This window comes from Apus apus, chromosome 1 (assembly GCF_020740795.1).
Source record: "Apus apus isolate bApuApu2 chromosome 1, bApuApu2.pri.cur, whole genome shotgun sequence".
In the NCBI taxonomy this organism is placed as follows: Eukaryota; Metazoa; Chordata; class Aves; order Apodiformes; family Apodidae; genus Apus; species Apus apus.
The window spans coordinates 150,409,684-150,426,027 of NC_067282.1; the positions used below are offsets into that span (position 1 = coordinate 150,409,684).

At 36.9% G+C, this 16,344-nt stretch overlaps 1 protein-coding gene across 5 annotated transcripts in view; it reads right to left on the minus strand.

The window, feature by feature from the left end:
* LARGE1 (LARGE xylosyl- and glucuronyltransferase 1) overlaps positions 1–16,344 on the minus strand; it is a 275,262-nt gene that overhangs the window by 189,190 nt on the left and 69,728 nt on the right. For 4 of the 5 annotated variants that reach the window (XM_051625667.1, XM_051625687.1, XM_051625678.1 and 1 more), the window contains exon 2: positions 6,092–6,278. The exons of the other annotated variant lie outside the window; for it this stretch is intronic. In XM_051625667.1, coding sequence (XP_051481627.1) covers positions 6,092–6,197 — 106 coding nt within the window. In that variant the 5' untranslated portion in view covers positions 6,198–6,278. The remainder of the gene's footprint in view (positions 1–6,091; positions 6,279–16,344) is intronic. 5 annotated transcript variants of the gene reach the window in all.

The following is a 16,344-nucleotide window of genomic DNA, read 5'->3' on the forward strand; positions in this document are numbered from 1 at the left end:
GGCACCCATCACAGTAACATTCTTATATGCAGAGGCACCCTTTCACAACCTCTTTTCTCAGAACTTTATTAAAAAAAACAGGACTAATACAGAGGTTGAAACTTTTCCTTTTAATGGATACTGGATTAAGTTTTCTTGCTTAATCCTACTGAGACCCACAACAGATAAAATTCAGGCAAACTGAGTAATTCGTAATGAAAAAAGTAATTTTATATTTTGCCCCTTTCTGATTACATTGTCTGTGAAGGGATTATTTTTTGATGTTTGTTCATCAGTTGCAAGGGTCTGATAGGCATTTTAGCAATTAATTATGTTTGCCTCTTCCTATGAGCAACTTATTGCAAGCATTAAAAATTCAGGCAGTTTTCATCACACACATAGATCATGTGATAAACTTTTGGCACTCAATTGGATAAAGCTGAACTCCCAGAATCAGTTTTCTGATTCAAGCATTCAGAAATATGATCTCAAAATCTGCTTCCCATGAATATTAAAACTGGATATTCATTGTTTCTGTAGACAGTCTTCCCAATTAACATATTCACTAGAATATTTATGGAAAGCATACACAAAAACAGTGTGAACAGCATCAAAGTGAATCCATTTAAATACTAGGATGAGTATTTGCAGCCTTCCTTCATTTCACTTTATTGTATTTTATGAGGTGTTTGCCCAACTCTGGCTTCAATCATGTCTCTACAGATTATTTGGAATAAAATGTACTGTCAGAGAATGATACTCACCCAACACTGGAGTGAAAAGAGGACACTTGAGGAAAGCAAGTCCCAGGAAATAAAACAGGCTTTGTTTTTAGAATGTTAACCTGTCAGTGAAGAAAAATCTCTGTGCTCTCACAGACTCCCTGCATGATAACACAACTTCTCAAGTCTTCATCCTAAGGTTGCATTGCTAACTCTTCCTTTCCTGTGAAATATGTTCTACACAGCAACCCTACAGACACTTCAGGGCTTTCAACCTCAAGTGGATCCACCATGCAGAAACCAGTAACTCAAGTGAATTTTCGTCCTGTTAAAACAGAGGTGACTACGAATCTACTGAGACCACATAGCCACACTGGATACTTTTTTGAGAAATCAGTAATCTAGAGTACATGTGTGAAATTACAGTTCCAAGCCTCCATTTTACATGACCTTCAGGGTTAAAAGGGGATAGGAAACTGCTACTTGGAAAATTATGCTATTTCTGGAGATACTTTGCTTAGTGAAATTGCTATTTTATTTCTAATGAAAATTCATAATATATTATTTGATTATTTCTTCTCCCCTGTTTTAAATGCACTCCACCCCTTCCTAGTCTATTACTTTGCCTTCTGAATGTAATTTAAGAATGCTGGAACAATTTGGTTCTTCATTCCAAGTAACTGATAACTGAAACTGTGCATTATTAAAAACAACAACAGTAACCAGTTACCATTCAAAGGCTATACAATATTAAAAATGCTCTTTAATATTCTAGTTTATAACCTTAATACACATTTATACATGATGCATGAGGCTTTTAGGAACTGTTGCTGTCACATCTTGGGTAATGCCACCTCCAGTTAATATTCCAAGGGAAGGGTCCTACTGGCAGTGTCTGAGTGACAGCTGTGAAGAAGCAGGCTGCAATGTACTTTCTGACAAGAGAAACAGAACCCAAAAGGAAGCAAAATTCTCTCCTATAGAATTGCAAACTATTTAAAAAGCAGAACATGGGAACTGATTACATTTGGGCATATTTTATACTAGAGATTCACTAACAAACAGCTGATAAAGGGTTTCTAAATGCAATCCCACTGCCATGCTATGACAAATGAACAACTTAAGTTCTCAGATACAAACACATGGATGAGTAATGCAATTCCTAATTACATCAAGAACACATAATTCTAGGACACAACACAGCAGCTTTCAGTATCAAAGAGAGCTATTGATTCTGGAGCCCTGAAACACAAAGAAAAAAAACTGCAAAAGAATACACAAAAAATGACCACAACATTTTTCTGCTACAACAACCCAACTAGCTAAGCCTTTTTAGCTTAATGAAAAAGAGACTGAGAGGTGATTTGACAGTCTATACGATTTTACAGTCTATATGAGTAGACTACTAGGTCAGTGAAAACCTAGATGGACTGTTGGGCTCAAAGTGTGATAGTTCCTTGTTCATGCTCTGTCTGCATGTCAGTTACATGTGGAGCTCCTCACCGCCTATTCTGCAACCAGTCCTTTTCAATATTTTTATCAATGACTCGAAGGAGAAATCAGAATTCACCCGTATCAAGATTTCAAATGACACCAAGCCTGGGGGTTGCAGTCAATACACTCATAGGAAAGAGTGGACTCAGGGAGACCTAGATAGCCTGGAGGAATGAACAAAGCCCTGTACCTGGGAAGGACTAACCCTCTCATAATGTACAGGCTGCGGACTAGTCCTGCTGGGAAGGACCTGTAGTCCTGGTGGACAAAAAATGAAATACAAGCCAGCAGCGTGCCTACAGTGACGAAAGCCAATCACATCCAGGGCTGTATCTATAGGAACACTGCAAATAGACTGAGGGAAGTGACAATTCCTAGTTACCTGGTACTCATTAGATCATGCTTGGAACACTGTGCCTAATTTGGGGTCCCAAATATAACAGCAAAACTGACAAAGTTCAGTGTAAGGCTATCAAATTGACACAGACTGACGTGCTTGTCCCAGGCTCGTTCAGCCTGAAGAAAAGAAGGCTCTGTGGGACTTCCCAGCAGCCCCCCAGTAGCTACAAGCAAGTTGCAAGAAGACGGAGAGCAAGGCTCTTCACAGCAATATATGGTGAGGAGATGAGTGACATCCAACATAAATTGAAGCAAAGAAAGTTCAAACCAGACATAAGTGGACAGTCAAGCAGTGGCACAAGTTGCCCAGAGAGGCCATGTAGTCTCTATCCTTAAGAGTTTTTCTATACATGATTGTACAATCACCTAAGAAATCTTGCCTGACCCCAAAGCCCATTCTTATTTGAGCAGGAGTTTAACCAGAGAACTCCTGAGGTCCCTTCCACTCCAAATAATTAAGCGAGTCTATGAAGATAGGTACGTACCAACAACTTCTTTAATCAGTGTCCTGATTTGAGCGTACCAGGATAAAAATTGCACATGACCAGACTCACCAAAGATCCCCCGGCAGCTACCAGGCTGTGGCAGGTACAACAGGGGGAAGCAGCTGTGCCTGCGAGCAGGAGAGGGTGGGCCAGGGAACTCAAATGGACCAATCACAGTGTCCCTGCCCATGGTGCTCTGTACAAAATGGCTCCTGGGAGAGCTGTTCTCTCGTTAATGCACTGGCTGGGTTGGGGTCTCTTTCTCTCTTTTTGCTCCCTCTGCTGCTAGTGTTCCTGCATCCGGTTTTCTTGGTGAAATCCCCTGCCTTCCTGAGTAAGAGTGGTGTGGCTGCTCCAAGGCTTTTGTGAACTGTCGCTGGGACACTGGACTTAGGCACCCCCCATCTTCTGCCAAGTCCACTTTGCGATTTTTTTGGTTGGGAATTACCAGATGAGGAGCGTGGGTTCCATATTTACATATTTGTATATATTTGTATGCAATTCACCAAAATTATTATTATTACTATTTATTATTTCATTAAATCTATTCTAGGGTGGGGTTTTTTCCAACTTTAAAGTCTCTCTCCCTTATTCCCCTTTTTATCTTTCCCTGGTAAGATAGTAGGGGATAACAGGGTATCTGTCACCTAGGTATTGGGTAAAACCATGACACTTAGTGGAGATAAGTATGCTAAGAGCGATTTACTTGAACCTAAAACCAGATGAAACTTTCTAGCACTGCCTGTGATTAACCAAAGAAACTAGTGCCAGAAGATGGGAGAGGCCTCTCCACTCCTGCTGTTTTCAAATTAAGGCAAAACACTGTTGTGTGACATTTTTTACTCAAGTATACATTAAGAGCTTAAAAAAATAAGTAAACTGTGTGTAAACTGTACTTCACCATAGTGAAGTACAAAACAAGAACTCGGATAGAATGATAAAAGAGCTTTAACTCTCTGCCCATAACACCTCCTAGATGAGGAAAATGCTAGCTATTACTTGGTTAAATAAATATCTTAACTGACCTTTGTTTTTAACCAACAAAGACTAAATCATGCCACATCCAAAAATTAAAAGAAAACTGATATACAGAAAAATACTAGAAGGAGTTACTAACTCTATAGAATTCTGCGTCCGTTTCCAGTGCAAGGCTTCTTAATAGGTAATGGGTTTTGCTCTCTGGGTTGCATTTTAGATTAATTCACACTGAGAGCTTTAAGTCACTTCAAATAACATGTAGCAGCAACTTTCAAGATTTATATTGAGCTCTCTGTAAAAACAAAGGATTCTACACACAGAGGAATTTAAAGCAGCATACCTTTATCAGTTGTGGACACAATTAAAATAGTCATTAAGGCAAGGCAGCATAATATTCTAAAAGCAAGAAGGTGAGACCTGTATTTGCTCAACTTTTAAGAACCAAACAAAATCAGCACTTTTCTGTGTGCCAGATCATTAGTTTTCAAGTATGCAGCCAGCACCCCTTCTGTTTCCAATTTAACAAGAAACCCATCAGTGTTTCACTCTAGAATGAGCTCACAGAGTTACTGCACATTAAGGCAGAATTTTAAGTAACTAAATAAATTTGCATTGTACTTGGCACGTTACTAATTCAGAGATCTATGTAGTACACACTGAAAATCTTTACATGTTCTTTCCTGTAATTTAACTTGGAATCCAAATTTGTTTTGAAATGAAGCACAAATTCATCACCCAAAGTTACATGAAAGAAGGTTGGTATTTTAAACAATGCCTTTTTAAAGTTATCAGACTATGAAGTAATGTTTGAACAGCTTTTAAAAGGCTGAAGCACCTTTCCTCAGGAAAAAAATAAAATAAAATATATTTTAAAAGCTACAAAGTAACAAAAAATAGGAAATCCAGCATCCTCTGACCTCACACAAGTGAAGTATCACTGCTGAACAACTTTAAGGCCAGAAAAGAAGTTACTCAAATTAAGAGTAGTGGTTATTCCAAGACTGATTATAAAAAGTGCTAGTTATATAGCTGCAAGTCTACGCCTGGAGAAGAACAGGAAGATATTCCAGCTCTAGCAACCCACCAGCAACTAGAAGGATACAGATTCAAACTGATTGTATACAAAGAGATTGATTTTCTGTGTTCAGCCTTCTAGGACAATAAGCATAGAGACTTTGGCCAGAACTAATAATCTTCACAAATAGCCAAGAAAAGAGCTTCATGTGTTTGCAGGTTTGGGCTGTGTAGGCATTTATATAACTAAATCAGGAGCCCATAAAACATTTCACAGAGTGTTTTGCTGCTACATTTACGCATCATAGATCAGGTTTCCACAACTATCTGACATACCACAAATTAGGTACCACTGTGTGCTCCCTGGTCCAGAGAGCAGCAGCACAATGGAACATGGGGCAAGATAAAAGCTGCATCTGGGTGACCACGACCTAGCAACGCCCAGTGTGCAAAAGAACCATACATTTCCCCAACTTGTGCTGTAGGCTCTTCATGCTTTCGTAGCTAGATGCAGTTCCTGCCCTTATGTCCAAAAATCAGACTCGGTGACCCTTGTCATCCATCCATACAAGGTCTAACACACAGGTCCATAAAAAACAAGAGCTGTGTAAAGAGTGCCCAGTACACATACAGACACCTTTTTAAATGCAATTAAACAATATTAAGGGTAAATCTGAAATGAGACATTAAGTTTTAATTAAAAGCAAAATCTTACAGGGCATAGATCAACCTTTAAAATTTAGAAAACACAGAGAAAAAATGAGTAAGGTGGGGGTTTTTATTGCTCTTTTTAAAGCTCAGAGATGAGAGGAAAATCAAGTAACTGGGGCCAGCAATCACCTCCTCATCATCAGTAAGAACATGGTAAGGAAGACTGCTGAAATCTACACCTTGGGGACTATTTCCTATGTAAGCCAAACAAGATATATTTAAATAAAACCAATTATATCTGATCTGCATTCGCCCGCTCTGATACAAATCATTCAACATGCCATCCCCCAGCCATTACTCCCCTCCTACCTTCAAAACTCCCAGCAAACAGGTAAATCCACGTAATGGCTGGGACAAAAAGGACAGTCAGAGAGGCAGCCAGGAATTTCCGTCGCCCTCTGCAGATTCCCAGCATTCTCTCAGGAGTGCAGATTCCCAACCCAGGGCTGTTCCTATGTCGGAAGCAAATAGTCCACAGCCTCCCACATATTACTCCCTGAAAATAAAAGGAAAAAAGGTCTTAACAGCTTCTCTCTCTACAGAAAGGTAGCCTGTGTCAGTGCTCCTGAAGACTTAAAAGAACAAGGCTAAAAAACAGGGTTACCACAGTTGTGAAGCAGTACCCATTTTAACATTATCCATGGATATTTTACAAGAAAGCAAGTTTTAGAAATCAGACTAAGACAGTAAATCAACAAAACACATCATCAAAACACACACAGAGCTAATATTACAGAAAAGACATCACCTTCATTTGTTTTTTTCACTACCCTTTTACCCTACAAAAACTCTGGGTTCTTTGATGCGTATGTGTGGTGGTGGCGGTGGGCAGATAAGAAAAAGCCACTTGTATTTCTTCACCTGCTCCCAAAGAGCAAAAGTCACACCAGTGAATCAATGAGCTGGCTGCAGGTGGTCATGCACTCAGGAGAGTGAATTGAAAAATGAAAGGTAAAGCCTAGGAGCAAAGAGATGTTATGAAAATGGCCCACTTAGCTCATCAAAAAGCAATGCTGATGAACTGCTATGTAAAAGTGGAGAAGAGGTTGAGAAAATGGGCAAGGAAGCTTTCTTAGTCACAAAAAGGGATATCAGGAGCTTTTGACTGTATGCTATGAGAAAGAAAGGGATTCTGGAGAGTAACACGGTTTTATGAGGAAGAAAAAGAGTTGTTTAAAACAACTGTTCTACATTTTACAGAGGCCAAAATGGCAAAATACTCTGGTAATTTTTATTCATAGGAAAAGGAATACTCCCACAGCAGCACAGGCATGCAGGGCATAAAGTTCGTGTTTCACATCTTTTTCTTCTTTTTTAAAAGGGAGAAAAGGCTAGTGTTAGACTAGAGAAGTAGGAGAATGAAAGCAAGGTATTAAGTCCATGCAAATTTAGCTAAGGTTTTGTGTGAAAGGGCTTCTGTTTTCTAATTAAAATAAATAAATGGTCTACAAGAATGACAGGAAAAGAAATACACTCTCTGGTAGTACAAGGTGTTTAATAACAGAGCCCTCTGGCTTTGTGCTTAGAGTAGCACTAGAGTCAAAATCAGTGCTTAAAGCATTTCTACAACACAATATTAACAATGCCTACTGTGTGTCTTGAAAATATGTCTGAGTTCTACAGCTCCACATATATTTCAGTGAAAATCAATTCTGAAATCAAATTACAGCAAAAATTAGGATTACAGACAAGAGAAATGGGTTCAGACAAAGAACTCTGTTACTGAAGATACCTGGGTCAGTAATCAGGCAAACTTACAGCTGTTCCTCAACCATTCAATAGAGCCCTCTTTATCACACTACAGTTTAAGAGTCATGAGAGTACTCCTGACCTTGCAACTGATAAAATGGACTATAATTTGTCCAGAGTCAGCACAAAAAGCATTCCATTGTGTCAGCTTTTCAACACAATGAATGCCTCACCATAGGGATTTTGCACAAAATATGTGGACAGACTTAATATTAGAGTCACTGTATTAGTGAGAGACACACATTTGGTAGATAAATTGTGGAGAACTCTTATCATTGTTCACTGTGTTTGGATAATGATTACATTTCATTTCTTTTCCTTACATCACATAGCTTGTACAAGTACTTTGAAGAGAATCTGTTACTTGCCTACTTGAAAAACACCGATAATTTTCCTGGCTTCTGTGTTTACACTTGCCATACATGTGTATATTTTGAAGTGCAAAGAATCAATTACTTTAAGTAGGAAACTTTTTTCCCCCCCTTTAAAATCACGGTGTGCACCAGTGACATCAATGTCTGCATGTAAAAATAAATCTGTGAAAAAATAAACTAACAGGGCTATTCTCAAATAGCCACATCTTGTAATTCAACAGGCACTGGATACATACTGCTCCTATCAATGATACCTGCAAAACACATCATAAACACTACACGTTTCTGCAATCCTGCTGTTAAAAGTACACTGATACAAATTTTTGGGTTAATGGAACCCAGGCTTTGAAACTTGACATTATAGTGCTGGTATTGGATTAATTCATCCTGGGGCTGCATATTTAAGAAAGAATTAATTTTTTCCTATATATATTTTTTATATATCCATGCAAGTTAAGCTTCTAAACACATTGACATGCAGAATGAAATTCAGCTTTTCTGCCTCAAGAATGTAAGGTACCCTAAAAAACTAAGAAATTATAAGGAACAAAATTGAACTCCCAATTCAGCTACACAAAGGAAAGCTAGGAATGTGGCAAATTCATTTTTCTACAAATTGTGACCATTCAGAAAAAACAACCAAATCATTCTGCACGCTCAAGCGCATCTTTTATCTAACTAGGAAGACATTTGGGAAAATCCTAGACAGACAAGTCAGCTTGTGATGGATCACCATAGGAAATACTTAAATATTTCTTTTAATGGTGCTTTAAAAGAGAAGAGTCATAAACTTTTCTAAAGTAGATTTCTACTATTTCACTGTCTCCCCAAAGTTGTGAATAGCTTCCCTTGAGTCCTAAATGTTAATTTTCAGTGTATAAAAAACACCACACCTGCTGAGTATTTTTTTCCAAACTACACAATGCATCATGTGAAAACCCTAGACAAGCAATTGTGAAAAAGGTCCATGAGTGGTAAAGACACTTAGCTTAAAGTAAAAGCTTTGGACTCTTATCAGGTAATCATTCTTTTACTCATAAAGATTTTACTTTGCATACCATCGGGAAATAAATTGAAAGAAGATATTGCAGTTCTTTGACTTGGTTTTTCTTTCAAATCAAAAATGTCAGATTGATATTGTCATGAAAAGGAAGTGGCTGTCAAGGGCTGGGGCAAAAGCTGAGCACAGAACAGGGTAGCACTGTGCATAACTTCTATGAGCTTGCCATTGCCTTTCAGACTTCACTTACAACATCTACTGCTCCTTAAGCCACAGTACTACTGAATCTGACTGTTACCTGCCTAAAAGGTCTTAGAAAGCAGTTTCATGGTATAGAATAAAAACTAATCTACTTCAGAAGTGACACTGCTAGCTAAATTCATCTTTTCAGTAATAACAAACACTGTAAGATGATTCACTTCATTTACACAAATCCATGCAGTGTTCCTCCTGACAGCTTTCAGGCTTAACACCTGTGCGCAGAAATCAAAGCATGAAATACGTTGGAAGGAGAAAAAAAAGGATGAGGAAGTAACTGACCAATTTAAGGACAGGATGTAGGTGAAATACTCCGATAAAAAAATAGCAATCGGCTCCTCTTAATCTGTTGCCCAGTTTTAGTATTCTCAGATAGATCTAACTGAGCCACACTAAACATGTATGTGCAGCTTTAGCCACCTTTATTGGATTTATCTCAAACCAAGGGAGATCAAATTCAGCCCAGGAGTGAAAGGGAGTGGTTGGGAGAGCTTCTGGTAAGGCATTTGCAGCTTGAAACATGGTCTCAGCATCATTCCTGCAGACACAATCAGATTTTCTGCTTGTGCTACAGACAGAGAAGGTGCATTTCAGGATACTCTTTTACCTTGGTCTGCAATTTTTAGTGTAGTGAATGTGTTCCAAGAGGACCATATAATTATACTTTAGAAATCGGCTGAAATAAATAATAGTCACAAAAGTTATCTGTATGTACATCATGCATGTATGTCTTGTGGTCAGTGAATCAGATGCTCTACATTTCTACAATACACACAGTTCAAGATTTATAGAACCTAATGCACATGTACAGATCAACAGACATTAATACAGCAACCTCAGGCTAGTTCATCCTTGATTACTGCTAAGGATGCTACAAAAGGCTACTAACTTGGACAGTGGCTGTGTGAGGGGTCATAGTTGTCATTCAAATGTGTTTCTCATTACAAAGACTTAGTCACGAGCTTTTTACCACATGGCAACAGTGAACAGGATAACTCCATTATTCTCATATATGGTCAAATGCATCCATTAACTAAACCCCCTTGTTGTGGTTGCTTTGTTTTAAATCAAGGACTATTTCCTCAGCTAAGTGTGAAGCAGCTCTCAACCTGTATAAGCATCACATATATTAAGGCATGTAACACAACACTAATCACATTGGTACTCAGTTTCTATTCATTTATTTTTTTAATTACAGCATGAGACAGCTCAACGATATCAGACGTTCGGCAGTTCAGTGGAACAATGGAAGTAATTATGAAAACAAAAATCAAACACAATTAACTAGATTTACTGCTCTACTATAAAAACCTTTTCCAAATACTTCATACATTTCCTTGCATTTGTTACAGTTAATCTTATCCCAGTTATCTTCCATTTGTTTTCATAGTCACTAAAATAAATATATACAGCAAAAGCTGTTTGTAACCAATCCTGTGCCCTGGCTTTGCTGTGTTTCTTAAATTAATATTATCTAATTCTTTTTGCTTTTCCACACTTGCAGTTACAGAGTCAATAAACAATTTCTACTGTAAAGTTTTTCCCTTGGCTCTGTGTTAATGTAGCATCCATCCCTTATGAGAGATTTTTCAGCTTTCTGCCAGACTCAAAATACAAATAACCTATAGAAAAAAGCAATATCTTAGCCAGTATGTTTCTGTTTTTCTTTAAAATTTTGCTGGTGTGGGGCTATAATGAGTTTACTCCCTGATAGTCAGCTTTTTATCTTGCACCTTTGCAGTCTTCCAAGTATGGAAGTTGGTTGTCATGTTAAAAGTTTGGTACCATAAAGGCAGGGTGTGGAATAAACCCAGCATTATGAAAGAAAAGATTAAAGGAGTAAATGGTAAATATTTATTTAAATAAATATCCCTTTGTTAATATATTCCACTTCTCAAGTTCTTAGAACAGAAACAGCTTTTTGAAGGAGAATGCCATCTCTTCTCTCATCACCTTCTTCTCCTCCACATGGAATAATGAGCTACAGAGTCAAATCTAAGTCTCCCTTTGCTCCCAAACTCTGAATTTTCTTGGCATTGCAGATCTTCCCCTGAATCAGACTGCTTAATCCTACTGTGTTGTGACTTTAAAGAAGGGTTTGGAGTAAACTCAGACTTTGCATCCACCTCAGAAGTTCTGTGAAGCCACTTTAAAAAAAAAAAGATTACAGCAGGGTTTCCAAATGCTACCAAATTTACTCTTTCCTATAAAAGAGCAAATAGCCAGTAAGTTGACAGCATGAGTTCTGCCTTGGAACTCTGCTAACTGTTCCAAGGGCACACAGGATTGACACCTTCTTTTATATCTTCCCTCGGTATGTGTCATGGCTCGAAGAAAATTCCATTAGTGTCCTGTTAATCAAAGTTTTCTAGAAGGTTCCAGCTGTAAGCTACACCACCAGAGGAATGGGAATTAATCCTGACAATAGAGTCATCACAGATGGAGAGAAGTAAATAAATAATATGCTTTTACATTTTTCCTTTTTAATTCCTATGTATTCCTTTATATGTGTGCACATATATATAATTCTACATGCATTATTAATGGCATTCCTTTTTCCTTCAAAGCCTAGACTGCTGAAAAGTAGGAAAGCCTACAACTTTAAAAAATACTATCAGGGAATAACACAATTTAAGATCAATAGGCTAAGAGTCTTTTTATAAGCCTTCACTAAAATGTCACTGTTAATATGAGAGGGGAGAATCTATCAGTTGAGAAGAGATAGCAGCAACCAAACACAATCATGACAGAAAGATCAATCTTGACTGTTACTCACATTTCATTTGCAACTCAAGAATGATACTTACTTTCAAAGGAGCTATGAGCTGTGTTTTCAATGAGTTCTCCAAATTCTGCTTTACCCCTTCACCTGTATAAGCATATAGCACCAGTATTTCCTGACTCAATATATCTCAGAACTCAGCACAGTTCAAAGAAAAGCGAAACAGAGCCCAACTCAGTTTGTGCATGACAGAAGTCTAATGGGATACTATATATACACATACTAAGAATACCTTAGAATTTGAGATGCCAATGTAATTGAATTATAAACATATTAGAGATCATGGCCAACCAATAGTAATAACCTTGATAGATAATCTTTCAATAGTAAAGCAATTCTGCTCCAGAACCACAGCTTACACCCACATTACAGCATTATGACACACTTGAATTTCAGGCTTAAAAAAAGGACAAAACTCCACTTCTTTCCACATCCAGGCTTCTCCAGCTGAAATAATGGCAAGAGGAAGAAGAAAAAGTAACATGCTACCTGTTCTCGGTTGGAGGAAAACACTAGTACATTACTGCATCATTGTTCTCCCGTCCTCTACATCAGGGAATGTTTCTCCTTCATAATCAAATACTGAAAAAGTAATGGGTTTATCCATTCACTAATTCCCTTTCTTAGGTATTGTGTGCATGCAACCACATAGAAAACAAAATGGTATTTAAATCAGAAGTAGGATGCTAGATGCAACATACATCCATATGCTACGTACAAAGCTGCTCTAATGAAGAAATTGATTAAAGATTCAGAAGAAAGTTTTGCCCATGAGAAAATAATCATTGCTTGAAGAACTCCTCTCAGACAAAAGAACCCATGTCCAGACCTTAAGAAGCAAAGTCCAACTACAAAAACAAACAAACAACCAAAAAATCCCCCCCCAAATGGCAAACCTCTCAAGAAGTCAATCAATTCACAACAAATATGGACTAAGAGTCTTAAAATTAATGAACCAGAAGTTGAATTTTAAAAATAAGGATAAAAGTTCTCACCTCATCACTACCTATTTCTTAAATACTACTAAACCCACAAACCCACAAGTATGTTGATCAAATTTATATTTAAAAAAAAAAAAAGATGTAATGAAAAATCCAAAAATTGCTGTGAATTTCACATTTGAATAATCAAGAAAACAGCAAATAGGAGAAAACATAAAATATATATGGCCATGATCAAAAGCAAAAGACAAATCCTTCACTATGATTACAGTGCTGCGTCACTAAGCACATTATACATTCTCAAGTTTTGTTATGCTACTACAGAACATCAAATTGCACCATGAGTTGTAAGCCACTTTCAAAATTAAGTTTTCTACTGAAATTCTTTTGTGTCTAGGTCCAATATTCATATGCTCGTAAGTATTATACTATCCAGGCAGGCTTCAATTTCCCTAGGCTTTCCCAGGGCTCAGTGGGTTATATACAAGTTGATAGGAAAGGTGCTTCCCCCCATACTCCTCCTTTTTACCTGACATAGACAGATCTTGAAGAATAATTTCGGTGTCAGTCACTTTTTTAAGTAGGGAAGGCAGCTGTGGATTTAGGTTATTTCACATGGAACTGTTCTTGAACATTGGAATACTGGAAAGGTCTTGATAAACTAGAATTTATAAATACAGATTTCTCATGGCTTATTTGGCATGACACATATAAACGGGGGTATTAGACAAGAATGGTACATGAGTTTAATGTAATTACAAAAGGAGTATGAAAGGTGTTATCAAAGCTGAACAAAGCTGTAGAAACTAGCCTCAAGAGGAGACACTGACAAAAACTCTTACTAAAGAATCCAGATTTTTCATGTGTGAAGTTAGCATTTCAACAGAACCACAGAACAGGCTAAGTTGGATGGGACCTCTGGAGGTTCATTTAGACCAGTCCTCTGCACAAAGCAAGATGAATACTGTTCTTTCAAACCAATCTGTAATTTGGATAGCTCTTTACTCTTAATTTAAAAACTATCATCTGAGGGAGGGTGGTCTGTCTAAAGAAAAAGGGCAGCAGGCTAAGAGTTTCTATGTTCTTCCTCCACATCTCAAAGTGTGGTGATTTTCACTGAGTATTTCACTGCTCCTCTGTGTGAGAACTTCAGTCTTTATAATATCTTACTGATCTCATTATCATCATAATTATTCTCTGAAGTTCCTATAAATCTGCAATTAAATTAAGGTGTGGAAATAATATAAAATATTTAGCAAGTCCTCTGTAAAGAAAATTAATATATTGAAAAGAACAACCTTATTCAAATGCACATAATTAATGCTTCCACTTTTCATTTGTTTATAGCTCATCATTTCAAGGCAAAGAGGAGGTTGCCAGATCTTTTTTTAACAAAAGGAAGAGAGGATAATGATGATACTAAGGGTCAAAGGATGTAGAGGACTGTGCAGTTTTGTATATATCATACAGAAGAGCATGCTTTGCACTGGTTAGATGAGGGGAGGTAAAGAGAGGATAAAACACCTCTTACTTTATCTCCTAACTTTTAATTTACAATCTAGTATCTTTCAAGACGATTTTACTCGGTGTTGTATGACAATCAATAATATAAATCCAGAGCACAAATAAAGCTAACCTCTAGTAACTTCGACAGTGAACCTTTTAAGAGTAGGACACAGGCTGGATAAGAGTCTCAGAAGATTTAAGGTGAATGAGTTCCTCACTCTCTAGCCTGTGACTGCTGACCCCAAGGTCAGTGTTTCATCAAGAAGATAAGATATACTTCAATATGTATTGCAACAAATACTAATAATCACTATAGAACACTGCATTTTATGCATAAGAATTTTCTCAGTTGCTCATAGGGAACTGTCAGTAAGACAGCATGAAAATATAATGAATGTGAAGACAATTCAAGCACATTTCTAAAAATAAAACTTTTTAAAACTTTTTTTCTTCCTAGGAGATGAAAAATATAGAACACAATGCAATTATCTGAAGGGCAACAAAAATAGTCCATGGTATTATAAAAAAGGTACCACATTATTATTAGCTACAGCGACTCACACAGATGGGTTGATTCTGACAACAAATTACATAATCCTGTTTTTCAAGATTCACCCATAGCTATGAGGATACAAGTTGATAGGTCAGGCTTTCTTTATTGCCAATATTATATTAGCTACTTTTCTATTGACATTATTGCACAGCTGAAAAGGAAGGTAAATCCTTTACTTCCAACACAATAATGAAAACTCATTAAGAATATCTGAAAGTTTAGAGAACATGCCCAAATCAAATGGTTTGAACTCTGATACTATGTCAGCATTTGCAGTACACAGTACTAATGTTAACTTTCAGATACACAGCTTAATGGAAAAATAGGGTATTTTTTCACTACTAATTGTTAAGAAAAATACATTGCATATATTTTACAGGCAACTTATAATTTGGTCTTGAAAGGACTGAAGCTAAATTTTCAATTTTTTGAAATTATTTGTCCTAGAAGTTTCAGAATTATAACACTTATTTGGTATTTTATGGAAATGTCAAAGTGTACTTTGTAGTGGCTGTATTTTTTATACCATGCTATTAGAAGAAACTTAAAATTTATTTCAGTTATTACAAGTGGTTCTTGTACATGAGGTGAAGTCAGCTCAAATGCATGTTTTGAGTATGTTAAGAATGACAAAGCTGGAAATGAGGGACAGACCTAATCAGTGATGTAAGACTATTTATGCCTCTTCTATAATATGCTAAAAATGTCTACAGTCTTGAGAATAGCATGATCTTACACTTGCTGATACTTAGACACAATTTTGTGATTACAGGGCTTTGTAATTATGAGCTGAGTGGCTGATTTTTTCACCATAACTGCATTTCTTATCTCATACCTAACTCAAAACATACCCTGTAAAAGCAAAAAAAATTGTGAAGGGGTTTCTTTCAGTAATACGATTTAGGTCCACAGTATATACCATCAGCTTCGTATTTTTGCCACGGCCTAATTGGATTCAGTTTCTCTAAAATAATGTAATTTTTTAAAGATAATATTTATTCCTGAAGCATTGCAACCTGGTAAAATTCTAAACATGGATGTTAATAGTTTTTATTTTGTGAAGCATATGTACTCTTTTATTATTGTGTAAGAAAATGGACTAACACTTCGCATTCAAAAACTTGTGAAATTTATTAATTTCTAGCTCACATACAGTAGTTAGATTAATATTTTGCTCTTTAAACAAACCTGAATAAAGAAACCTGTTAATATTGATTGTTACAGCTGACCTTAAAGTTATATTTCATCTCAACAGCTTGCAAGGGATTTTGAAAGAGAGAGAGAGACAGTGAAACATATTGAAGGCAACAATAAATACAATTTTAAGCAAGAAACTGAAGTTTTAGGTAATTTGAGAGTAGGGCTGAAGACTATAAAGATGTATAGTGAGTGAAAAATA